The 26,797-nt window shown below is 41.9% G+C and overlaps 1 protein-coding gene across 2 annotated transcripts in view; it reads right to left on the bottom strand.

The window, feature by feature from the left end:
- The window catches only part of SYNE2 (spectrin repeat containing nuclear envelope protein 2), a 376,350-nt gene that overhangs the window by 89,366 nt on the left and 260,187 nt on the right, over nt 1-26,797 (bottom strand). For both annotated transcript variants that reach the window (XM_025391361.1, XM_025391362.1), the window contains exons 66-78: nt 24,292-24,522; nt 18,279-18,461; nt 16,813-16,947; nt 15,422-15,543; nt 15,129-15,270; nt 12,382-12,513; nt 11,119-11,271; nt 10,790-10,999; nt 9,049-9,150; nt 7,701-7,820; nt 7,356-7,556; nt 5,155-5,328; nt 3,387-3,518 (exon numbers count right to left, since the gene is read on the bottom strand). In XM_025391361.1, coding sequence (XP_025247146.1) covers nt 3,387-3,518; nt 5,155-5,328; nt 7,356-7,556; nt 7,701-7,820; nt 9,049-9,150; nt 10,790-10,999; nt 11,119-11,271; nt 12,382-12,513; nt 15,129-15,270; nt 15,422-15,543; nt 16,813-16,947; nt 18,279-18,461; nt 24,292-24,522 — 2,037 coding nt within the window. The remainder of the gene's footprint in view (nt 1-3,386; nt 3,519-5,154; nt 5,329-7,355; nt 7,557-7,700; nt 7,821-9,048; nt 9,151-10,789; nt 11,000-11,118; nt 11,272-12,381; nt 12,514-15,128; nt 15,271-15,421; nt 15,544-16,812; nt 16,948-18,278; nt 18,462-24,291; nt 24,523-26,797) is intronic.

Raw genomic sequence — 26,797 nt, 5'->3', positions numbered from 1 at the left:
CTGGGTAACAAGAGTGAAACTCTGCCTCAAAAAAAAAAAAAAAAAAAAAAAAAAAAAAAAAAAAAAAAAAAAAAAAAAAAAACAACCCAAAAATAAACCAAATCAACTTTATAGACTTACTACATACAAACAAAAACCAAGCTGGCACTCTTTAGGCCACGCTGGGCTCACAGACAGGTTTTGTGTGACCTTAAGATCAGTTTGAAAAATCAGGAAATCTAGGCCAGGCGTGGTGGCTCACACCTGTAATCTCAGCACTTTGGGAGGCTGACGGGGCAGATCACGAGGTCAGGAGATTGAGACCATCCTGGCTAACACAGTGAAACCCCGTCTCTACTAAAAATACAAAAAATTAGCCGGGCGTGGTGGTAGGTGCCTGTAGTCCCAGCTACTCAGAGGCTGAGGCAGGAGAATGGTGTGAACCCGGGAGGTGGAGTTTGCAGTGAGCCGAGATCGTGCCACTGCACTCCAGCCTGGGTGACACTGCGAGACTCTGTCTCAAAAAAAAAAAAAGGAAGAAAAACCAGGAAATCTTACATAATAATCAGGATTGCCAGTGTCTCTGGGAAAACTGGAAGACCCAGCAATTGTTGGTCTGCATCTCATGTGGCAAAGGGTGGCCGTAACTGAGCAGCAGCTGCCAGCTCTAGGAGAGCCTACTCCCTTTTTCCCTCAGCTCAGTCCCCACCACCCCTCTGATTGCAGAGCCACCAGGTGTTTCTTATTTCTGTTCTGCCCCCGGAAGCACTTCAGATGGTGACTTACATAAGAAGAGGATAAATAAAATAGTATTTCTCTATTATCCATGAGATGCAAATACTAGGCAGAAAATTCATTTCCAGAGTCTTCTACGGAATATAAAGATTCAGTAGACAGAAAGGAAGAAAATTTTAGAAAAATAAATTAAAATAGCATATCATTAATCCAACTCCATGGAAAGAAAAATGAAATTATCTGAAGTCTGTCTAAAGGTAATTACCTAACACAGCTGGATTCATCTAACGCCATTTATCCTGACACCTGTTTAATCTTAAAAAATAAATTATCAAAACAGAAGGTTTGCTATTTTCAAATTAAGTTAAGCCTTTTAAGAAATTACCAAAAAATTCCACTTCCATGGCCCTTTCCACCACTCCCATTTGTAATCCCCTCCCCGTGTCTGAGCCTGTGTGGGCTAGAATGAAATATCAAACATCTGTATTAAAAGAAAAAAAAATCAGTTTAATTTTCTAAGTGAAATGCTAGATTCTTCATCTTTAAAACATCTCTGAAAAGTCTTAATTCACCCTCCCCTTTTTTTTTTTGAGATGAAGTCTCGCTCTGTCACCCAGGCTGGAGTGCAGTGGCGCGATCTTGGCTCACTACAGCCTCCGCCTCCCGGGTTCCAGCGATTCTCCTGCCTAAGCCTCCTGAGTAGCTGGGATTATAGGCACGTGCCACCATGCCCAGCTAATTCTTGTAGTTTTAGTAGAGATGGGGTTTTACCATATTGGCCAGGCTGGTCTCCTGACCTCAGGTTATCCGCCCACGTCGGCCTCCTAACGTGCTAGGATTACAGGCGTGAGCCACCACGCCCAGCCTAATTTACCGATTATATGCATGGAGACAGTCTGTACACGAGTAACTAGGCCGAACCAGCATTTGAACACAGGTTTGTTCGACTTCAAAGGCCACACACAACTGACCCCTAGGTTCCACGCCCCACAGACGAGGGCTGATCAACATGACAACATCTGTCAGACTCACACAAACCTTTCCTTGACTCTGAACTGAGAATGGCCTATGAAGTCCATATGTGAGATGGGCTTTATGAGATACGTCTTCTTTAGTCTGGCAAATTCATTTAAAATCTTAGAACAATTTTTTTCTTTTTAATATTTATGGTTACTTCTGGAGAAAACAATCACACTCATATTACTTTGGCTAATATTAGACTGTTGCTTAAAATAATAAGCCTTAAAATAGTGTTCTCAACTGCATTCTTTCAGCTGTTTAGACGCTACCTTCGGTATCCCTAGACTAACAAAGAGCTAAACAGTACTCCCATCACCCCCACTCCCACCCACCCCAGAGGATCCAGATTTACCTTAGAGTTAGGCTCAATATAATTAATAAGGTGGCAATGAGACCAACTGTAGCCTTCCAGACATCTAGGGAGTATAAATACAGTGTCCCAGCCTCTGGAAAATGTTCCTTATAGAGGCTAAAATATCTCCACGGAAGAGAGAGTCCTGGAAGTATTTCCTGCTTTCATTTTCCACCTAGTTCATTCAGGCGATAAATGTGCTTTTGAAGTTTTAAAGTTGATATTTGATAACTGCCTCTGGCCGTACAACTCAGATTCTGACGGCATATACTCTAAAGTTAAAACTAGAAATTTTAAGTTCCTGGTGAGAAGACTTAAAACCTGTTTTTTATCTTGTTAGTCATGTTCTCAATGCCACTTGAAAACCATTTTAAGGTTTTATCTTTTCTTTGGCACCAAAATTAGAGACACAGAGACTGATGACAATAATACAAAAAGTTACACACAAAAAGTTTAAACATTTGAGGGTTTTTTTTTTGTTTGTTTTGAGATGGAGTCTCGCTCTGTCACCCAGGCTGGAGTGCAATGGCGTGATCTTGGCTCACTGCAACCTCCACCTCTCGGGTTTAAGCAATTCTCCTACCTCAGCCTCCCAAGAAACTGGAATTACAGGTACACACTGCCACACCCAGCTAATTTATTTTTATTTTTATTTATTTATTTATTTATTATTATTTTTGTATTTCAGTAGAGACAGCATTTCACCATTTTGCCCAGGCTGGTCTCAAACTCCTGAGCTCAGGCAATCCACCTGCCTCGGCCTCCCAAAGTGCTGGAATTACAGGTGTGCACCACTGCACCCGGCCCGGGATGTTTTTATAATGCTGGTGGCAGGTAAGATTATTGTCTCTCTCGTGGGCTGCATCTACTCAGGACTTCACTGTAGGAATAAAACTAAATATATGTTTAGAGGCCGAAGGCTGACAAAGTTATTTCCATTCTTCAGCTCATTTCCATACTAGTAGCTCATTGGCATTCACTTCCAGAGACAGGTGGAATTGGCTCGATTATCTACGTTCCACAGATTAAAAAACTGAAGCTTAGGGACAGCAAGGTCACAGAGGTGATAAGTGATGGAGCCACGACTCAGACAAGGTCCTCTCCCCCACACCAGACTTGTGTTTATGCTGAGGAGTTCACATTCAAATCTGCAGTCTCCCTGAATACATTCAACAGTGAGCTGTATGATGAACGTTTTGTTTCAATTCAAACCTTCAAAACCAAGCCACTTAGTCAAAACAAATGTAAAACACAAAGTGCTATGGACATGTCTTTGATAACTTAAATGGAAGAAAAATACCTGGTAAAACGAAATCCTTTCCACTAATCTTTCCTCTGTCTCTTCCACCAAACTCACAGAGGGCAATGTAGATATAAGAATTTCCAGGTCCTTTTCAAGAGATGCATAGTTTTCATCAAATTCTTCCCATTTCTAGAGAATCAAGGACATAAAATCAATGGAAGCTTTTACTAGATTGGTTCCAGATAACAACACAATTCATCACCAAACAAAAATGAACACCAAGACCATACAAAATTAAAGCACAGATTCCAGGTGTGTCAGAGACGTAACCCACTCTGGTAAGCGCTCAACATCGAATGGAAAAGAATTCCATTGCCTTTGAGGACAAGGTTTAAAAAGAATCTCAGCTGGCATTTAGTGTTTTATGCTTGTCTTGTCAAACTGGGTAACATGACTAAAGGAGTAATACAATGAAGTTAAAGTGATACTCTTATCAACTCTGTAGAGACCTCAGAGCCACAAGAGGCCCTTTCTCTTACTAGGAAAGGGAAAGAGCTAAATTTTAGACCCTTATTCAACAGAAGCTCTTATTAGGCTGCTCTTGCTCTCCACGCCCAAGCCCACGCCCATCAAACCCCCATGCCACTTGAAGCATAGGTCTGCTCAGGGTATCTTTGAGGAGTACAGGCTTACACTTCATCAGGGGACAACAACTGCCTTAGCTCTAGTCTTGTCATCTTTCAGCTTGTCCCGTTTTCACGGACGCCCACCCCTAGGATCCCAACACACCACAGAGCTGAGTTACTGACTCCAAACATCATCTGTTAGAAAAATAACCATCTCACTCATTTCCATATCTATTCACATAGTGGCTCACTTAGCTTTTATAGAACACTCGCTGGGTCCATGGAGTCTTTTTAAAAAAACACCATGACATATTAGAAATATCAACTTGACACACTGACTAGAAAATAAATTTTGTTAGCAAAAAATAACACCATATTATATTATCAAGTTAAACATTTCCTTCCTTCATTTTTTTTTTTTGAGATGGAGTCTCATTCTGTCACCTAGGCTGGAGTGCAGTGGCACATCTCGGCTCATTGCCAGCTCCGCCTCCCGGGTTTACACCATTCTCCTCCCTCAGCCTCCTGAGTGGGTGGGACTACAGGCGCCCGCCACCACGCCCAGCTAATTTTTTGTATTTTTAGTAGAGACAGGGTTTCACCGTGTTAGCCAGGACGGTCTCAATCTCCTGACCTCGTGATCCGCCCCCCTCGGCCTCCCAAAGTGTTGGGATTACAGGCGTGAGCCACCGCGCCCAGCCTCCTTCCTTTTTTCTTTATTTCCTTTAAGTACTAACATTGGCTATGAAAGGCTGTGAGGGGAATGCCTCAAAACTGAGAAGGAGCTTTATGCATGCTTATTTTTTTTCTTTGAATTTAGACAAGATTGTCATTACCCATTTTAGAACATCAGGGCCTGTTCTCTTGAAGAAGTACAGTTTCTAAACCAGTAACTGTTTCACCCAAATGATCTCATTCAAGGTCTCAAAGTGCTTATCGTTTTGCTTATTCATACATGAACCTAAAAGGCAGAGAGACGCAGTACCATCCCAAATCTATGTACGAGAAATCCCAGCCAACCTTTCCTTCAGGGAGTGGCCTCAGAACCTGAGCAGGGGTCCACATTCCACATTCCTCACTGTCAGGCTTCCATTTAAGTATAGCTTAATGATAACTAGGTACTTCTTCTCAACACCTGGGGTGGTGATGGAAAATCAGGAATTCCCAGCTTCAGTACAACGTTTACAGAACCCAAATACCTGCAACAAACTCTGTAGCTTCATACCACGTTGGCGTGACTTTTCTTCTAGTATTTTAACTTCTGTTATTTGTTCTGCCCAAAATGTCTCTCTCTTTTGCAATAAAGAAGGAAATACTTTGGCAGAGTATGCTTGGATCAACAACATGTCAGCAACAAGCTTCTGGAAAAAAACCTATGAGATGGAGAAAGTTTTAATATTTATTTTGAAATTGTGAAAATCTTAAAAACCAAGTTACTTCAACTTTATATCCAGTTATTTTTGTTTTAAATCCAAAATCCCAGGACATCCATGTAGAGTCAAATTGACCAGCCTGGCCAGCATGGCGAAATCCCATCTCTACCAATAATACAAAAATTAGCTGGGCATGGTGGTGAATGCCCGTCATCCCAGTCATTTGAGAGACTGAGGCAGGAGAATCATTTGAACCCAGGAGGCGGAGGTTGCAATGAGCCGAGATCGTGCCAATGCCACTGCACTCCAGCCTGGGCGACAGAGCGAGACTCCCTCTCAAAAAAAAAAAAAAATCTCTTGGTCTTTGAACACTAGTGGAACTTCAATGAATTATAAAGAAGTATTATCCTTAAGTGTTATTTTCCACTAAATAATCCATGTTAAATGGCAAACATTTTTGTCAATTTCGATTTCCAGATAGAGCTTTCTACATCAGTTGTTTTGAGTCTAAATGCTACAAAAAGATAGAAGCCAGCTAGGTGTGGTGGCACACATCTATAGTCCCAGCTACTCAGGAGGCTGAGGTGAGAGGATTGTTTGAGACCAGGATTTTGAGGCTACAATGAGCTATGATTATACCACTGCACTCCAGCCTGGAAAACAGAGTGAGACCCTGTCTCTTAAAAAAACAAAAACAAACAGACAAAAAAAACAAAAAACAGATGCCACTGTGGCTGATGAATTTCAAGACAAGTTGGATGGACAGACGTGCAAACTCAAGCAGCCCGCATATTCAAAAGACAGGACGCCTTAACCTTGGCTTTAACTTCCACTCAAGAAAATGACGAAATAAAGGGGATTTGCTGATTTATAGGAATCCTGGACATAAAGCTTCCTGTATTTGTATTTGAACTTCCAGAACCTTTCAAGAGGAAGGCTTTATTTCACCTGGTTCTTCTCCATTTACTGCCTCCTCCAGTTGTCTGTAGGGAACCCTCCGTATTATGTGACTCCCTTCTCTTAAGCCTTGAAAATGACATATACATAGAGACGTTTACAAAAGCATCTAGCAAGGGGCCTGACACACTGTAGATAATCAATATTATTTTCTCCTCTTCCCCTCCATCCTTCATACAATATTTACCTTTCATCTTTTCTTAGACTAAGCTCTACCTTCCAAATGCTAGACCGTAAGCTTACCTCAGGTAGGAACTGTCTTACACATTTTTAATTATCAGCACCTAGATTACTCTTTATCTTTAGCTGGTGATCAAGAGGTTTTTGTTTAATGAAATGAATTTTAAAAATGAAAGGATTTATTATAGTCTTATACTACATAATAATACACCTTCCTTTTGATTCCAGTTCTTAGGAAAGTCTTTTCTTCTTCTTCTTCTTTTTTTTTTTTTTTGCTGTGTCACCCAGGCTGCAGTGCAGGGGCGTGATCTCAGCTCACTGCAACCTCTGCCTCCTGAGTTCAAGTGATTCTCCTGCCTCAGACTCCTGAGTAGCTGGGATTACAGGCACCTGCCACCCTGCCCAGCTAATTTTTGTATTTTTAGTAGAGACGGGGTTTGACCATTTTGGCCAGGCTGGTCTCGAACTCCTGACCTCAGGTGATCCACCCACCTTGGCCTCCCAAAGTTCTGGGATTACAGGCATAAGCCACTGTGCAAAGCCAGGAAAGCCTTTTCTAACTTTCCTAAGTCACCTTCTGCTATTAAATGCTCTCATAGAATGGATCCTCAATTTAATTTGTTTGAAGACTTGTTGATAAATGTCTATCTTCTCAATCAGGTGAAAGCTCCATGAATATAAGGAACTGTGTCTGTTTTTACTCATAGCCCAAATTCCCAGCATGTACCAGGGTTCCTTGTACACATTAGGCATTCTAATAGATGTTTATTAGAAGGATGAATAGCTTAAATTTCAACAAAGAAGAAAAATGGATCCTTTCTGTTCACATTCAGAAATACCTTAAGATTTTAGTCTATGAAGGGGACATCTGACCCACGTGTCTGTCTCACCTTGTGATTTTCTATTTGAGCCTGTAACGCCACTTTACTTTTGGTTTGTTTTAAGTGGTCATGAGCAAGCTTTTCCTTCCCAATCTTCACCAGTTCTACCATGCCTTGCAACAAAGCATCTTGCTGGCTCTCAGTGATGAAAGGGCTGCTGAGTTCCGTGTACCTGGCTCTTAGCATTCCCCACATACTGTCAAGTACATCCTGAAAAGAGAAGAGCAGGTGCACAAATGCATTTTCATCCAACCGGGGCAATAACTGAAAGACAAATCTACTCTGTTGGTGAAAGAAAAGAATCTGACTCCTCACAATCACAGTGCTGAGTCAATGTTTTCTGCTCAGGCATACCTCTAATTTGTAAACCTCCTGGAGTAAAACGTAAGGTAAATGAAGCCTCTCCCCTTCATCTCGTAGTTTGACCACTCGGCTCTCAGCGTTCTCCAGCTCCACTGTATATCCATCTGCTTTCTAAGTGAGAGACAATACAAGAAAAGAAAACCCTTCAATACGTCAGAGAAGCACACATAGTCATCTAAAAAGAATTAAACAGTACAGAAAGGGATGAAGGGAAAAACGAAAATCCCAGTTCCTGCTCCCTCACCTCTCCTTAACAATCTTCCCAGAGGTTCCCAGTTCCTAACATGCTCCATACCAGTAGGGGTATATGCGCATATCCTTAAACTCAATGAACTGCACCACAGCACTCTGTCCTGTGGTTAGCATTCCTCACTCACCAGCTCTTCAGCATCTCTTCACATCAGTATACACATATCTAGCTCCTTTGAAACAGACACACAGCATGCTATTGTTAAGGGTGTACCCTGCTTTTGTATCAGTCAGCTCTCAATGGACTTTTAGGTTATTTACAGTTTTTAACTCAAGCAGAGCTGCTGGGTCCATCCTTAAATATTTATGACTTATTTATTTATTTGTTTAGAGACAAAGGTCTGGCTCTGTCACCCAAGCTGGAGTGCAGTGGCACAATCTCAGTTCAGTTCACTGCAACCTCTCCCTCCCAGGCTCAATCAATGATCACGCCTCAGCCTCCTGAGTAGCTGGGACTACAGTTGTGTGCCACTGCACCTGGATAATTTTTGTATTTTTAATAGAGACAGGGTTCACCATGTTGGCCACGCTGGTCTCGAACTCCTGGCCTCAAGTGATCCACCTGCCTCAGACTCCCAAGGTGCTGGGATTATAGGCGTGAGCCACCATACCTGGCCAAAATATTTATCTCTATGCACTTATCTTATATCCTTAGGAGGAGTACAAGTTCAGCACCTCAAACAGTGCCTGAACATAGTGGATCCTCAATTAATATTTGCTAAATAAATGAAGTCAAATGATTGCTGGAAGAGAGAGTATTTATGTTTAAAATTCTGATATACAGACAAAGGATCCCCAGGACTCCCCTGGCAAGAGGATGAGGGTCTCATTTTCCAATATCCTTACCAACAGTGGACATACACATTTTGTCATGGTTGACAAGTGAAAATGGTCTCCTGTTGTTTTAATACATCGTGCTTCAGAAAATTAAGAGATGTTTTTAAAAGGTCAACATAAATAGTTTTCACTTTTTATTTATGTACTTAAGCCTTGCTGCTGCTCACAAAGGAAAGTAGTTCAGAAGCACGGCTTAAACGCAAAGCTCTGTGGTTCAAAGTTCAGTCAGTCTGGATTATTTTGACTTGATTACCTGAAGCTGTTCAGCAACACTCTGGCCACTGATTTCATTCAAAGACTGTTGTAAAGATGTCTTACTCTTAATGAGCTGATCATATAATCTCTTTATTTCATTCTGTAAGATAAATGCAGGAAACTAAGCAATCTCATTTAGGCCTTCATTATCTTTTTGTATATTTAGTTGGTTTTTATAATTTTTGTGACATTCGAAATTTCAAACAAATACAAAAATAGAGAAATCCCCATTGTATCATCATTAAACTTCAACAATTATTGATTCATGGCTGACCTTCTTCCCTCTACATCCTCCCTCCAGCTCTCAACTGTACCTAATCTCCTTTCCTTCAGGCTATTTTGAAGCAAATCCCAGGTCTCAAGTCATTTCATCAGTATATGTTTCAGTATATATTTCTAAAAGATAAAGATCCTTCTCTTTAAAAATACTCCAATATACTCCTCCCCTGCCATCAATAATAATTCCTTAGTATGATTTAACTACCCAGACAGGATTCACATATTCTTAATTGCCTATAATTTTTCTTTTTATTTCAATGAGGATCCAAATGAGGTCCATATGTCATGATGGATAAGTACATCTTAGATCTCTCTTAATCTGCAGAATCCCCGACCACCTTTCTTTTTTGTTTCTTGAATGTGTGTGTGTGAAAAAATGGGTCATTTGTTCAGTACAGTTTCCCACAGGCTGGATTTGGCAGACTACACTCCCAGTGTGCTGTTTAACCTGTTCTTCTTTTCTTGCGTCTGTTTTACTTGGATTCTAGAAGCTTGGTCAGATTCAGGCTTGATTTTTATGGGCAAGCCTCATTATAAATAGTATTGGGTTTCATTTCTTTTTCATTAGATAATTTTAGTAGCTTCCTAACTCTTCTACCTGCCTGGAGTCTCTCCCTCTCCAATTCACTTTAGACAACTGCTGGAGGAATCTACCTGAAACATACACGGATTGTCATTCCTTACCTCAAAAGTGTTAATGGCTCCCTCTAGCCTAGAAAAACAAATACAAATGCCACCCCCCCATTTTAATTGTTAAATCGCTAAGTGTAATACAAGAAATTAAACATTATGTTAGTTCATCCCAACAAATTCATACTCAAGACTCTATTTTTATCTTTTTTTTTACTTTTTTATTTTTTTGAGATGGGATCTATGATGTCGAGGCTGGTCTCGAACCTGGGCTCAAGCAATCCACCTACCTAGGCCTCCTAAGGGCTGGGATTACAGGCATGAGTTACTGCGCTCAGCCAAGACTTCAAAAAGGGCTTCACTTTCTGTTTTCTTGAGATGGAGTCTCGCTCTGCTGCCCAGGCTGGGTGCAGCAGTGTGATCTCAGCTCACTGCAACCTCTGCCTCCCAGGTTCAAGCAATTCTCCTGCCTCAGCCTCCCAAGTATCTGGAATTACAGGCACATACCACTATGCCTGGCTAATTTTTGTATTTTTAGTAGAGACGGGGTTTCACCATGTTGGCCAGGATGGTCTCAATCTCCGGACCTCAGGTGATCTGCCTGCCTCGGTCTCTCCCAAAGTGCTAGGATTACAGGCATGAGCCACTGCACTCAGTCAGGGCTTCACTTCAAATGATCTCCAACCAAGAGCAACAAACAGAAGAGTCTCATCATTTTCCTTAGTAATTCTTATTAACAAATGTCACCAGGGATAGTAATTAATAGGCATTAGGGGTCCATGCTGTAACTTAAAACAGTGCTAAAATAGGCTGTGTGCTCGGAATCATACCTGGTAACTGCAGTTGTAATCGAGGCCAGCTTTCAGGCACTTGCTTCTATAGACAGCTGCAGCCTGAGTGTGCTCCAGGCAGACTTGAAGGTTGTCAAAACATTCAAGGAGCAAGTTGGTGTTCTTGCCAGGCCAAGTCATGGCTTTCAAAAGATCACCCTTCTTGTCACTCAGTGCTAAATAAAGTTTCTTCAACTCAAGAGCCAGTGTCTGAAGTGGAGAGGAAGGAAGACAATGAATGAGCTCTGACCTCAAGAGGCTTCCACTCAGGCTTAACTCACGGGGCTGCTGTAATGGCCAAACACATGGGTTTGTGAGAAGTGCCCTACCTCGCAGTGCACCTGCTGGCCAGAACCATCCTCCCTGTAAAGCCTGGGCATCTCCAGCATCTCCTCCACACTGCTGAGGCACTGACTGAGGGTCAGGAATAGTTCAAACAATTTTTTATCCAAATGGATATATGCCGCTTCTGTCATATTTTCCTGAATCAAGAGGAAAAAAGAAAAAGAAAATCAGGATACCTTTGCCTTCCTAGACCTATATTTTGCCTAGTTTCCATTATAGTTTACGATTTATGTTATGCTTCTTTTGTAATAAGTTGCTTCAAACACTTTGTGAACTAGGTAGCAGAACAAATAAATAAACTCACGATGTTAAACTCGGAGAAGAACGAGTTTAAGAAGCTCAACGTTAGGTAGTTATTTGAGTACTGAATGGGATTAAAAAGTCATAAGATGAAGGATCTCTTAGCAGGGCGATCCAGGTGAAAGTGTGGTCCCAGATAAATTACACTGTCTCCTTTACCACTGTTTCCCACCCTCCACATTCCAATGTAGGAGAAAGCGGTTAATGAAATCAAGTATAGCCTGGAGAAGGAAAAGAAGTCAAAAAAGAGAAGCCTGAAGCGGTTGATTACAAAGAGTGGGTACAGTGTCTTAAAGACAGGAGCAGCCTGCAGAGGAGGGAGAAGTGTCATTTATGAGCCAATTGTGAGAATCAAGGCTTAGGTGTATGACTCCAAGCACGTCCCCAGTGTCGTGCATTGGGCTTGGTGAGTCTGGGAGCCACAGATCTGTTTTAGCATAAGCTGTTGGGGTCACCTCTTTTACTTTACCCACAGCTACCCTGAATTCTTGAACAGTTACAAGTAGTTTAGGGGCATGCCATAGCTAGTCAGCACTCCAGCTTGGGCCCTATCTCCTACTCTCTTCTCTGATGGACACCGCACATAACCTAGCAAGCTCAGTGTTAAGTCTGCTCAGCGTTGAAAACCATGCCTATACTCCCTCCCTACTCTTCTCCCTCACCCTTCCAATCCCAGATCACCACTGCAGACAGAACTCATCAATCATGATCCTCTTTCCTGCTGATCCTGGACTCAGAATCCTTTGCACACAGTCCCTAGGAAATCATTACAAAATTTATTAGAGTTCGCAAGCAAGATCAATTCTATTTGCAATCCTAGGACCCATTCCACTGTGTGTCCTATGACTTGTTCTGTGACGACAATTATGACCAAGTCACAATGATGGTATCTCCTTTCTTTGTTTATATTACTGCAATGAGGAAAATACATTGTGTGCAGCTTCTACCTGTGTCTGAAGGTTACTTGCTTCTTGGCGCAGGTCTTCAAGTTGGGTGGTGTAGGTTTTCAGTTCTTCAGTTGTTGGGTATCTAAAGTTATACATACTCACACTGGGTAGAATACCCATATTTGTGGAAACCTATTTGACAAAGGGAAACTCTATTAGTGACAGTTTTAGACCCTGCTGATGTTAATTAATTTTTTTATTTTCAAGATGGAGTCTTGCTCTGTCGCCCAGGCTAGAGTGCGGTGGCATGATCTCAACTCACTGCAACCTCTGTCTCCCATGTTCAAGCGATTCTCCTACCTCAGCCTCCTGAGTAGCTGGGATAATAGGGACCAGCCACCACGCCCGGCTGACTTTCGTATTTTTAGTAGCGACAGGGCTTTGCTGTTAGCCAGGCTATTCTCGAACTCGTGACCTCAGGTGATCCACCTGCCTCAGCCTCCCAGATTGCTGGGATTACAGGCATGAGCCAACATGTCCAGCCTGCTGATGTTAATTTAAATAGAAAAAGATACCTTAGCATGCTGTCTTCTGAGTCATTTTCTTGGTGAGCATTTTTGTCTGTCTTGTCATTTATAAGAAAAATAATTAAATTAAGTTTTAATATTTTGGACAGCTTTGAAAAGTCATGACTAGTTATATTTAGATACTTGAGGGTTCATTTAGATATCAAAATGAGAGGAAAGGCCAGGCTCAGTGGCTTATGCCTATAATCCCAGTACTTTGGGAAATAGAGGTGGGAGGATCCCTTGAGGCCAGGAGTTCAAGGGAGTTCAAGATCAGCCTATACAATATAACAAGACACTTTCTCTACCAAAAAAAAAAAAAAATTATAAAAAAATTTTAAAGTAGCTGGTCATGGTGCTACACACCAGTAGTCCTAGTCACTCAGAAGGCTGAGGCAGGGGGATCATTTGAGCCCAGGAGTTCAAAGTTACAATGAGTTTTGGTCATGCCACTGCACTCCACCCTGGGTAACAGCGAGAACCTGTTTCTTTTTTCTTTGAGACAGAGTCTCGCTGTTGTCACCAGGGCTGGAGTGCAATGGCGCAATCTTGGCTCACTGCAACCTCTCTCACCCGAGTTCCAGCAATTTTCCTGCCTCAGCCTCCCAAGTAGCTGAAATTACAGGCGCCCACCACCATGGCCAGCTAATTTTTGTATTTTTAGTAGAGACAGGGTTTCACCATGTTGACCAGGCTGGTCTCGAACTCCTGACCTCAGGTGATCCACTGCACCTGGCTGAGAACTTGTCTCTTAAAAAAAAAAAAAAAAAAGGTGGTGTGTGTGTGTGTGTGTGAAACCATTAATCTTTCAGTTTAGTAATGACAACATTCATGCTACAGGGTTAGCTGTTTATTTACCAGTTTACTTTTGACACAGCCAACTGTTAGAATAGAATTCAAGTCTCTTCTAAGGGATGGCTTTGCATCTTTGTTATTGAAAAGTTAAATAAGTACTGAAAATGAGCTGTGATTTCAGAAGGCTGAATGATTCAGAGTTAGCTTTTTCCTCAAATTGGAAAGCTAACAAATAAAATGAAACGGGGTGAGATGGTAGATGACTCTGCTTGGGGAAAGAACAATGAGTGGAGTTCTCCTCTTTGCAAGAGACCTATGTACACGTTACAGTGTAATATGGAGAAACCAAGGCTAAAGGCCAACTGATGAGTTTGATTCAACTTTAATTGGTCAAGTAAGGTCCTTAGGAGGAAAGAGGAAGCTAAGAAGTTCCTATCAGACTGGGGGATTGGGAAATCATGGGTAACCTTTGCCCAGGCAATGTGAGTGTGTGGTGGAAGGCAGAAGCCTGTCTTGTACGCAATGGGGCTGTTTTGCTCACCTGCTCCCTGTCTAGAGAGAGGCAGCAGTGGCTGACACAGCAAGCCAGCCTGATAGAGCCTGTGACGGCAGTGATAAGGAGGGCCAATCAGAGGGAACACCAATTGGCCAGTGCCATTGGCACAGGGGTTGGCAAATGGTAGATTCCAAAGAATTTTCTGATGAATGAATGACACTCATATAGCACTGTATAGTTTTTTTTTTTTTTTTTTTTTTTTTTGAGACGGAGTCTCGCTCTGTCACCCAGGCTGGAGTGCAGTGGCCGGATCTCAGCTCACTGAAAGCTCCGCCTCCCGGGTTTACACCATTCTCCTGCCTCAGCCTCCCGAGTAGCTGGGACTACAGGCGCCCGCCACCTTGCCCGGCTAGTTTTTTGTATTTTTTAGTAGAGACAGGGTTTCACCGTGTTAGGCAGCATGGTCTCGATCTCCTGACCTCGTGATCCGCCCGTCTCGGCCTCCCAAAGTGCTGGGATTACAGGCTTGAGCCACTGCACCCGGCCCACTGTATAGTTTTTAAAGTGTTTCTTAAAACATATATTCATTTCTTTATTCATTCAATAAACAGTAACTGAGAGTCTATGATGTCCTAGGTACTGTGCTTGGCACTCAAATGCTAACCAGGCAGACATGATCTGTCTTTCTTCCCCATCTAATGGGGAATACAGACTATAAATAAACAGGTGGATAGTGTAATAAAAGCTCTGATGAGGGAAGCCCTGGGTGCTACAGAAGTACAAAGAAGGGGTCCCTAATGCACGTTTCCAAGATCAAGAAAATGTGTCAGCCAAGTGAAAAACTCACTTGGCAACTTTGCTTTTTGCAGAATATACATGTTTATTTAATGAATGCTTGTTGGATTTTCAAAGACAAACAGGCTATTTACACCATGTAGATGCAGACTGACCTGAAGCTCCACAAGCTGAGGGAGTGGGAGCTTTATTTTTGATGAGAGTTCGTGATGCAGATATTGCCACTTATCTCCATTTTGGCCCTGGGGTGACAAGATTGAGTCTGGAACGTCATTTTCGGGGCTGGATGCCTGGTTGCTTTTGAAGAAGAACAAAAGGTGAAGAGAATAATCAACACTAAAAATTTTGTATACATTCACAGTTCTATGAGCAATTTTTAAAAGAAACACTCTTAATTCTCCCAGTCATAAAACCACTGAATGTCCAACTCTATTTTTAAATGTTTTACCTTGCAGATGATTCCTGAGCTGTATCTTTATCACGTTGGCAATACTGGGGCCACATTTTCTTAGCATTAAATTCTATGAATTTGATGAAATCTTTCTGTTCCATTGGTTTTAACTCCAGAACCTGTAACTGAATGAGATTCCAATGGTCCAATCCATCAAGTTTTTCAATTAGTACCCTATAGTTTCCTCTGCTGAGATAAATCTAATTTTGAGTCAGTTCCTAAATCATTAATTACTATGTCTCTTTCTTGCATCCCTGTTCTTGTAAACTCTCACTTCCCAAAAACCCATTTAAAATATTCACACAATAGCTGTTATTTAAACTGCATACATGGAAAATCATCAAAGACATACAAACTTTTTTTTTTTTTTTTTTTTTTTTTTGGGACGGAGTCTCGCTCTGTCGCCCAGACTGGAGTGCAATGGCACAATCTCGGCTCACTGCAAGCTCCACCTCTCAGGTTCAGGCCATTCTCCTGCCTCAGCCTCCGAGTAGCTGGGACTACAGGCGCCCGCCACCACGCCCAGCTAATTTTTTGTATTTTTAGTAGAGACGGGGTTTCACTGTGTTAGCCAGGATGGTCTCGATCTCCTGACCTCATGATCCGCCCACCTCGGCCTCCCAAAGTGCTGGGATTACAGGCATGAGCCACACGCCCGGCCACAAACACATTTTGAAAACACAGGCAAAGCAGAGCTGCAACTACAGAAGTTCACCCTGAAGATAGTTGATATAAGATGCAAGTTGATATAAGATGCAAGTTAATAAAGGAGCAAAGTTATGGTGTCCCCAATGTTAGCAGCTGAAAGCAAAGCAGGTGCCATGGTAAATGCTGAAAACTCCCAGAGTTTCTGCACACACACACACACCCACATGCCACACTTTGCAGAAATTCCATATAGAAAGCTTTTTTTTTTTTTTTTTTTTCTGGAGACAAGTCTCATGCTGTCACCCCAGGCTGGAGTACAGTGGTGTGATCTCAGCTCATTGCAACCTCTGCCTCCTGGATTCAAGTGATTCTTGTGCCTCAGCCTCCCGAGTAGCTGGGATTATAGGCACGCACCACCACCTGGCTCATTTTTTTGTATTTTTAGTAGAGATAGGGTTTCACCATATTGTCCAGGCTGGTTTTGAACTCCTGACCTCAAATGATCCACCTGCCTCAGCCTCCCAAAGTGCTGGGATTACAGGCATGAGCGACTGTGTCTGGGTTTTTTTTTTTTTTTTGAAACAGGGTCTCACTATGTTGCCCAGGCTGGTCTCCAACACCTGGCCACAGGTGATCCTACCACCTCAGCCTCCCAAGTAGCTAGGACTGTAGGTTTGCACCACCTTGCCTGGTTAAAAAGTTATATTCTTGTCCCTACAACTGTTGGGGGCTAGAATTACCTGTTGCTGCTGGAAATCTTTTTGTCTGCTGAATAGTGGCCTTTCAGTTACAATGGATTCCAATGCAGAAAGGTTAACTGGTTGGAGAGCTTTTGGATGCTCTGGCTCTGAGGATTTCTTTAGAATGGTAGGATGCTGCAAAATATTTCATAATGGCAGGCTATTTATTTTTAAAAACAAACTCCCCTTTATCTCAATTCCAATAATGGGACCACATAGAAAAATTTTATATGAAATATATGATGGTATTTTGTTATTTGCTATAATTATATACTATAATTTTTTGCTTTTTGAGATGGAGTTTCGCACTTGTTGCCCAGGCTGGAGCGCAAGGGTGTGATCTTGGCTCACTGCAACCTCCGCCTCTCGGGTTCAAGGGATTCTCCTGCCTCAGCCTCCCAAGTAGCTGTGATTGCAGGTGTGCCCACCACACCCAGCTAATTTTTGTATTTTTAGTAGAGACAGGGTTTCACCATGTTGGCCAGACTGGTCTCAAACTCCTGACCTCAGGTGATCTGCCTGCCTCATTCTCCCAAAGTGCTGGGATTACAGGAGTGAGCCACCACGCCCAGCCTACTATGATTTAATGTACTTATTTCATAACAACTTCAAAAACTACTACATTTGGTGAAGTGATCATCTTACTTCTTCAAGCTAATTCATACAATGAATTACTAAAAGCAAGAAAATGTATTGCCTTTTTTCTTAAGAACAAATACCAAATAAAAAAGTATCAAAAAGAGAAACAGTATTATAAATCCAAATTTCCCTTATGGCTAAAATACATTTTTTTAAAAAGAGAGAACATATGAGGATGAAAGGGGAACCACATAGCCTATATATATGCAGCCAGTCTTATTTCTGTGAACATAAATCTCGTAAGTAGGAACCACTCATAAGCACACGCAAATCTTATATAGTAAGATCTACTCATAAGATGCACATTTGCATTTATAAACACTGAGTGCTTTTAAAAATCATGAGAACACTTTAGCTATATGATACTTTGATTAGTATATATAAATATTTGCAAATCAATAACAAAGTATCCTGGAAAGAGGTTTATGTTTCTGATGTCAAATTTTAGTCACATCTATGAAAGCTTTGTTTTCCAGTCAATTAGAGTCACAACATTCCTTTATAATACATCCTTCTTTTATGAAGAAGCCTTACACTAGGCTTCACTGCCAGCAAGAACACTCAGCCACATTAAACCAACACAAACCAAACCACCACCATCACCAACAACAACCTAGACAGGAAAACTGCAAACTAGAATGAAATAAAAATAACAAGCCAGTGTACTCATCTACAGTGTTAATGTGTGGAATTCTTTCACACTTAGTACAGTTTCTCTGTAGCTGGTTCATCACTTCCAACCAGAGTTCTCTTCTGGCGGGTCTGCCACGTATGTATATCAAGACGTATATCAAGATGAATCAAGTCTATAGATAGTCATTTTTTACCTGATCTTCACTGTGCTTCTCCTGAAGCATCATCTGGACTTTTTCTAAATTGCACTTCACTGTTTTCAGTTTCAGCGAAAGCGCTTCAGCCTCATGTTGAGTGGCTCCATTATCTCCCAGGCCCTGATCTTTGCAAGTCTCTAACAGAAAGGCAACCTTGTGCTCAATCTCTGTTAGCATAGCCTAGGAAATAAAAGCATTTAATTATTCATAGTGTTGTTCTTGAAGAAGTGTTCTTCTCGCAAACAAGTTAAGACTTATTCTTTTTACCTAAGTGTGTACAAGAAGCCCCAGAAACACAGGATGGAAGAAACCCTGGAAAAACAAAAACGTCCACAGAATTCTTGTGCTTTTCAGCAGGGGTGCAACCAAACCAATCCCAATTACACATATCACTCTGTAAAATAATTTAAGTAAATGACTCTATAGTCACCTCACAAAACACATCAGAACATATCCAGCAGAGGATGGTGGTTAAGAACACAGATCTTGGAACCAGACTATCCGGTTTCAGATCCCAGTCCTGCGACTTAGTAGATGTGTAAGCATAGGCACCTTACTTCAGAGGCGTGTGCCTCTAGTAGTCCGTAAAATGAAGATAATAACCGAACTTACCTCCTAGGGTCATTATGAGGAGTGAATGAATTAAATCCATGTACTTTGGCCAGTGCTTGATACCAATCTGTGCTTAAAAAGTGCTGATGTTCTTACTTTCCCCCTACCTTCCTAATCCTTTTTTTTTTTTTTTTTCCTGAGACGGAGTCTCACTCTGTTGCCCAGGATGGAGTGCAGTGGTGTCATCTTGGCTCACTGCAACCTCTGCCTCCCAGGTTCAAGTAATTCTCCTGCCTCAGCCTCCTGAGAAGCTGGGATTATAAGAGTGTGCCACCACACCTGGCTACTTTTCATATTTTTAGTAGAGGTGGGGTTTCGCCATGTTGGTCAGGCTGGTCTCGAATTCCTGACCTCGTGATCTGCCCACTTAGGCCTCCCAAAGTGCTGGGATCACAGGCGTGAGCCACCACGCCTTGCCTACCTTCCTAATCTTTTATGTTGCAATCCAAGTGTGGAGTAGGAATTTAAAAAAGAACTCCATGTAACTGTTTGAAAATTATTTCCCTTGCTCTTTTCCTTCTCTTTCTCAAGCCAAATAAGCCTCCAAACTCTCAGAACACCACAGAAGAAATAATTTGGAACCTGAAATACTTAGTTATTGATACAACCAGCCAATTCACACAAATCTAAAAATACATCAGCTGGATGAAGTAAGTTTCCCAGTAAGTCTCGGTCATTGTATTCCTGCTCAACAGATCAAGTTTGCCCTCTCCTGGGGCTCAGCAGCCTGCTTGGTCATGCCAACTGGCTGGGCACTCAAGTCAGCAGCAACAGACAAACTCACATTCCAGCACCATGATCATTTGTACTAAAACTCGGTGCATGACTAAGAACAACCTTCATTCATTGAGCGAATTTAAGGAATTACAAATTTTCCTTAAGGAAGAACTCTATTCTTAAAACAAAATTTCAAATAATTTATCTTATAACTCCTTCATCCAAGCAAGCTACAATAGGCCCCTTCATCCATGCTTTTACTTTTTGTGGTTTCAGTTACCTGCAGTCAATCATGGCTCAAAAATATTAAATGGAAAATTCCAGAAATAAATAATTCATACATTTTAAATTTTGCACCATCTGAGCAGCATGATAAAATTGCACACCATCCTGCTCCATCCCATCCAGGATGTGAATCATCCCTTTGTCCAGCATATCCACACTCTACCACTCTGCCCATTAGTTACTTAGAAGAGGTTGAGTATTCCTAATCTGAAAATCCAAAATCCCAAAATGCTCCAAAATCTGAAACTTTTTATGCACCATGCCAGAAATGGAAAATTCCACACCCAACCTCATGTGATGGGTCACAACTGAACTTTGTTTTGTGCATAAAATTATTAAAGTTATTATACAAAATACCTTCAGGGTATGTGTATGAGGTATAGATAAAATATAAATTGAGGGCTAGCATGGTGGCTCATACCTGTAATCCCAGCACTTTGGGAGGCTGAGGCAGGAGGATCACTTGAGGCCAGGAGTTTGAGACCAGCCTGGGCAACACAGTGAGATCCCGAGTCTACAAAAAACAAAGTTAGCCCGCCATGGTGGTGTACGCCTGTAGTCCCAGCTATTCCAGAGATTGGGGGCAGGAGGACTGCCTGAGCCCAGTGGTTCAAGGCTGCAGTGAGCCATGATCATGCGACTGCACTCCAGCCTGGGTAACAGAGCAAGACCCTGTTAACTCTAATATAAATAAAGACATTAATTTATTAATTTAGTGTTTAGACTTGAGTACTCTCTCCAAGGTATCTCATTATGTATATGCAAATATTCCAAAATCCCCCCTAAAAAACCCAAATGCAAAATACTTCTAGTTCCAAGCATTTTGGGATAAGGGATACTCAATCTGTAGCCATCTCAGTTGTCAGATTGAAAAAACATAATACACAGAGTTTGGTACTATCCGCAGTTTCAGGCATCCACTGGGGGACTTGTAACACTGTCCCCAAAGATAAAGGTGGGACTACTCTACTTACATCCTCTATAGATTCTTCTAAGTTTAAACAATATGTACCCATAGATTGTACAGTGGCTATAAGCAAAATGTAGCATAATTTTATGCTGTTTTTCCCACTTAACTATTTACATACTTTTTCATCTGTCTCCACATGTTTCATGATTTTCATTTTAACAGCTACAAGTTGATATCCCATGATTCACTTACCAATTTCCCTCGTTACCCCTTTGTTTCTAGTTCTTCACTTTTGTAATCAAAGCTTCAATAATTATTTTTCTCATTTTAGATTATTTTCAGAAGGTAAATTAAAAGTAATGGTACTGGCCAGGCATGGTGGCTCATGCCTGTAATCTCAGCACTTTGGGAGGCCAAGGCAGATGGATCACCTAAGGTCAGGAGTTCGAGATCACCCTGGTCAAAATGGGGAAACCCTGTTTCTACTAAAAATATAAAAATTAGCCAGGTGCTGTGGCGCATGCCTGTAATCCCAGCTACTTGGGAGGCTGAGGCAGGAGAATCACTCGAACCCAGGAGGCAGAAGTTGCAGTATGCCGAGATTGTGCCACTACACTCCAGCCTGGGCGAGAGCGAGACTTCGTCTCAAAAAAAAAAAAAAAAGTAATGGTACTTTTAGCTCAAAGAAGATGAATAGCTTATATGTTGACACCTGACCTCCCAAAACATTGAGCCAATTAGATAGAACTATCAGACATTAGAGGATCTATTTTTCCAGAATGATATAATTTTTTCTAATGTAATGTAGAAACAATAGGTGTTCTACTTTATGTCTTTAATAATCAAGATTAAACAATTCTCAAATATTAAATTACTAAGCATAATCCTCCCTCCCTCCCTTCTTTCCTTTCTCTCTTTCTTTTTTTGACAGTGTGTTACTCTCTCGCCCAGGCTGGAATGCAGTGGTGCAATCATAGTTCACTGCAGCCTTGAATTCTTGGACTTAAGAGAAACTCGTGCCTCAGCCTCCCAGGTAGCTGGGACTACAGACACACACCACCATGCCCAGCTAGTTTTTTTTTTTATTATTCATTTTTATTATTTTGTAGAGACGAGGTATAACTATGTTGCCCCGGCTGGTCTCAAACTCCTGGCCTCAAGCAATCCACCCGCCATGGCCTCCCAAAGTGCTGGGATTATAGGTGTGAGCCACCACGCCTGGTTCATAATCTTGACTGAACTGTTTGCTCCTGTCCTTTGGCCATTTTTCCACTGGAATTTTGTGTTTTTACAGACCACTTTCAGGTTTTTATATGTTTCAATAATAACTTTATTGTGTCATTTTATATAAAAGAGCCAAAGATGCCCTTGTATGTTGGCCCCACGTGGTTTTTCTTCAAAGCAGTTCAGAAGCAGTAAGTTCAAAATAGCGCCAGCACCAGACTCAAATTTTTACACTTTTGACAGCTTTAAATGCAGCCCAAATAAATGTCTTTTAATCCATTTAGAGCCTGTCTGCTTTGTATACTGCTGGAAACTGCACCCAACATCTGCCAGCCATGGACAAGACTAACCCTGGGCTATACAACCAGGCCAAGCCTCTGCTGCCCTTTGGTGCTCTCTGACCCAGAGACTCCACTGTGCTGAGACATTGCTAGACACATAAGTTCCCTCTCTGTTTCTCCCTTCCCCGGGGAGTTCCCTTGCCTTCCCCCGCCTCTGTGTGGTGGTCCGACCCCCAGTCTATGTCTTCGCCTCTGGAAGGTCTCCTGCAGTAAAGAGCTTCCCTGTCCCTCACGATCCTAATCCTGCCAAAATGCTGCCCAAATAAAGCTTGGTGGGGGCTACGGCCACCTGGTAGTCACGTCTTTTCCTTGAGCAGCCTGGAAATCCTTGAACTCACTGCAAGTGGCAATGAAGATGGGATTCTGGTGACAATCAAGCAGTTGGCATAGGGTCTACCCAGTCAGTAGATAATCAGCTGGCAAATCAATCCTGAATGGCCTTAAGTGGGTGGGACTCAAAATCTGGACTGCCTCGAGTTGAGCTTAGCATAGCATTGCTCTGGGCTATATGACGCTCTATGGCATTCACAGGCTCCCCTGGGCCTCATCAGCCAGGCCAAGCGGCAGTGCCAGTATCTGAGTGAACCTATCCTTTTAGAACTGGCTTTTGGGCTGGGAATGATAGCTCACACCTGTAATCCAGCACTTTGGGTGGATCACTTGAGCCCAGGAGTTCAAGACCAGACTGGGCAATATAGTGAGACCTCTCATCTCTACAAAAAACCACAAAAAGTAGCCGGGTGTGGTGGTGCAGGGCTATAGTCCCCGCTACCTGGGAGGCTGAGGTGGGAGGATCACCTGAGCCCAGGAAGTCGAGGCTGCAATGAGCTATGATTGCTCCACTGCACTCCAGCTTGGGCAACAGGGTGAGACCCTGAAAAAAAAAAAAGAACTGACTTTGGAGATCAGAGGTGCTGAGCTGCACAGAGAAGGAGGCTGGCCTATCTGTCTGGGGATGTTGTAAGATTGTGGGCTTACATAGAAGGGGAGAATGCACACCTGTGGATCAAAGGCAGGCTACCCACAACAACATAACAGGCTACAGCAGAAAACACTCCCTGTGGCAGGGCTAGTGATATGGGTACTCTGAGACAAGAGGATGTCTTCATCCCTGGTAGACAAGCCCATATGGCAGAGACAAGGCTGGTTCCCTAAGTGCAGCTGGGAGACAGGTCTTTGCAAGCAGCTCGCATGCCCCTGCTCTTGTGACACTCGATTATGCTGTTGCAATGTCATCATTCTAGCCTCTCCCTGGAGGGATTAGAAACCCCAACCTTTGGGCTGAGACGGCAAGCTTTACTCAGAGTGACTGGCGGCAAGGAAGTTTATATCCCTGCCCCTCCCAAGCAAAACCCAGGGCATTCCTCGTAAAATGGCTGCAAAGATTGCAAATCAAAACTTTTGGTTTCATTTCTGATGAATGAATATTCTAATTACTTATTAAAATCAATAAAATAATAGTATTTACTGAGTACTTGTTATATACTTTATATACCTTATTTAATCCTGACAAAAATCCTATGAGATAACTTTATATCCTATGACACTGCTTTAAATACCTTATTTAAATCCTATGACACTACTTTAAATACCTTATTTAATCCTGACAAAAATCCTATGAGATAACCTACTATATAAGGAAAATGAGGCTGAGAAGTTCACTTCCCGAAATTCACAGTTAATGTGACAGAGCTGGATCAGACTCTAGATTCTGAACTCTAACCCACTACTGTCCCCTCAAATAAGATGTTTCCATAAAGCATTTCAAAGAATTACCCTGAGAACTAAAAGTTGAGGCCAAGATAAATGTAAGGGTCAGAGTAACAGAAAGAAAAACAGTGTCGCTTTAAGAGAAATTCACCCAATCTTGGCAGATGATTGGTGGAGAGGCAAACCATGAACTCTGACTTCTCAGTCTTACCTGGCACCCTACCAGCTGCTGTTCCACCACCTGCTGCATGTCTGCGTTTAATGTTTCCGGCTCAAATGCCACGTTGGCTTGTTGCAGCCACAGCTCCAGCTCAGCCACCTGGGTCTTGCAGGCATGCAGGACTTCTGCGGGCTCCGGCCTAGTTTTCTCCACCCTGGGCTCCAAACCTCCTTGCACGTCAGAAGAGTCCAGAGTGGTAGCCTCGATAGGAGGTGTGGTGCCCTAAGAGAAATCCAAAGATAAGCCAGGGAGTCCAAAGTTTTCAGACTTGGGCCTATGAAGACCTGGGAACCTGCAACATTTCCCCAGTTAAAAGAAATAAAATCAGGACAGAAGAAGGAAGAAAGAAAAGAAAAATGCACCTCCACACTCATAGCAACAATCACGTGACCTGGTGCCACAGGTTTCCAAGCAGCCGATCTGCGAGTACACAGGTACAGTATTCCCGGGCACAGAGGACGCGAACAGGCTCACAGTTCACTACCCGGTGAGCCCCAGGAGACAGGTGAGAATGTGAGTGACAGGGGGTGTGTGTGTCTGAAACATTTAAGGGAATTGGCCAGTGTTTAGCATTACGTGACACATGATTAAGCAATGCTTACATTGCTGCACACTCTATTCAAACAGAAAAACAAAACAAAACAGAACACGATCTTTACATCCCAGCAGGGATACAATAAAATATACCACATAATTTTAACTTAACATCTTCTCAAATAGTTAGATTATAAAAATTTTTAGCTTAACTTTTCCCTAATAAAAACAACTTGAGTCAAGTAATGAACTTCAGTAGAGTAACCTGGTAACTGTTTTCCTATTCCTCAGAGGGAATCCCCACAATACTTTCCCCTTCTGCATACTCAAATATGACTGAGTTAAGGACTAGATGCTCATAGTATAAAGAAAGTGTGGTGTGTTCTTTTTACATTGAAATAACTGGGCTGTTTATCAACTCAATAGAAAATTTTCTCCCAGATACCAAATGAAAGTATTCCAGTAATTATATATCAGGTATGTTCAACCTGGAGGCAAAAGACAATTTGATACAGAGATGTATTTACCTCCCACTGTATTATCTATCCTTCCCCAGAATATGGAAAGAGTAACATTGATACTTCTAGAGAAATTCCTTTAGGAATAAGGATTTGTGTTTTGCTGTGTAAACTTTTTGGTCTCAATAAATATTTTATTGATTATGATAAGATATAATGTTTTCTATAACATTATATGTTAGCATGTTAACATGTTAATAAAATGAAATTCTGGCCAAGTGATGACCTTTGAATGGGAGTTGATTGCAAATGTATACCCTAACTCAAATGCACATTCCCCAATGTTTATGGAATTTTGTTTAGACATAGAACTTTCAGTGTAAAAGAGTGAACAAAATTGGTAGGTGGTAACAAACACGTGCTGGGCATGAGAATCCTGTTCCTTTTCATGCACACTGATGAGTATTACGAAAGCTGGTCTGGCACAAGTGTCTCTGGGTTGTACTTTTTACCTTGCACCATCTATTATCTTCACATACATTTGCTGTTTTCTGCCAAAATGCCATTTCTTCCCTGCCTTCATTAATCTATTATTATAATTTTCTTCAGGAATCACCTTCTCAAGGAAACTTTTCCTTGCATTGTACTTTTTCTAAACTTCATATATAGTCAGGTCTATGCTTGGATTCACCTGTTTTAATTTTCTTTTTTAATCCTGACTCTTTTTTTCCCTTCTTGAGACAGAGTCTCCCTCTGTCACCTAGGCTGGAGTGCAGTGGCGTGTTCTCGGCTCACTGCAACCTCCGCCTCCCAAGTTCAAGTGATTCTCCTGTCTTGGCCTCCCAAGGAACTGGGATTACGAGAACACGCCACCATACCTGGCTAATTTTGTACTTTTAGTAGAGGCAGGGTTTTGTCATGTTGGCCAGGCTGGTCTTGAACTCCTGGCCTCAAGTGATCCACCTGCCTAGACCTCCCAAAGTGTTGGGATTACAGGCATAAGCCACAGTGCCTGGCCCTGATTTTTTTTTTTTTAAAAGCAACAGTTGTGTGATTTTGCTTCCAGACATCATTTTCTAGTCATCTGATTAATTCCCTTCTAGTTTTCAGATATTGCTATTGACAAAGATTTTGGGATCCCCTTTCCTTTTTCTGCCACTTGAGAAAACAATCTTTTAATATTAATTAATCTAAGACAATCTATTAATATTAATTAATCTGTAATCATAGATTTACCACCTGCCTTCATTATTTATTAAAAAATTTTATTTGAGCACCTGTTATATGCCACACACCTTTTTTTTTTTTTTTTTTTTTGACATGGGGTCTTGCCATGTTGCCCAAGCGGGTCTCTAACTTCTGGGCTCAGGTGATCCTCCGGCCTTGGCCTCTCAAAGTGCTGGGATTACAGACATTAGTCACCAAACCCGGCCCTCCACATGCTTTTTAATGACACTGTTGAGTTTCTCTGCTTTCTCATGAACTCACCAAATTAATGAGGAAAT

This window comes from Theropithecus gelada, chromosome 7b, assembly GCF_003255815.1.
Source record: "Theropithecus gelada isolate Dixy chromosome 7b, Tgel_1.0, whole genome shotgun sequence".
NCBI classification, from domain to species: domain Eukaryota; kingdom Metazoa; phylum Chordata; class Mammalia; order Primates; family Cercopithecidae; genus Theropithecus; species Theropithecus gelada.
Note: the sequence above shows the minus strand (reverse complement) of the source record. Positions and strands in the feature narration are given on the sequence as shown.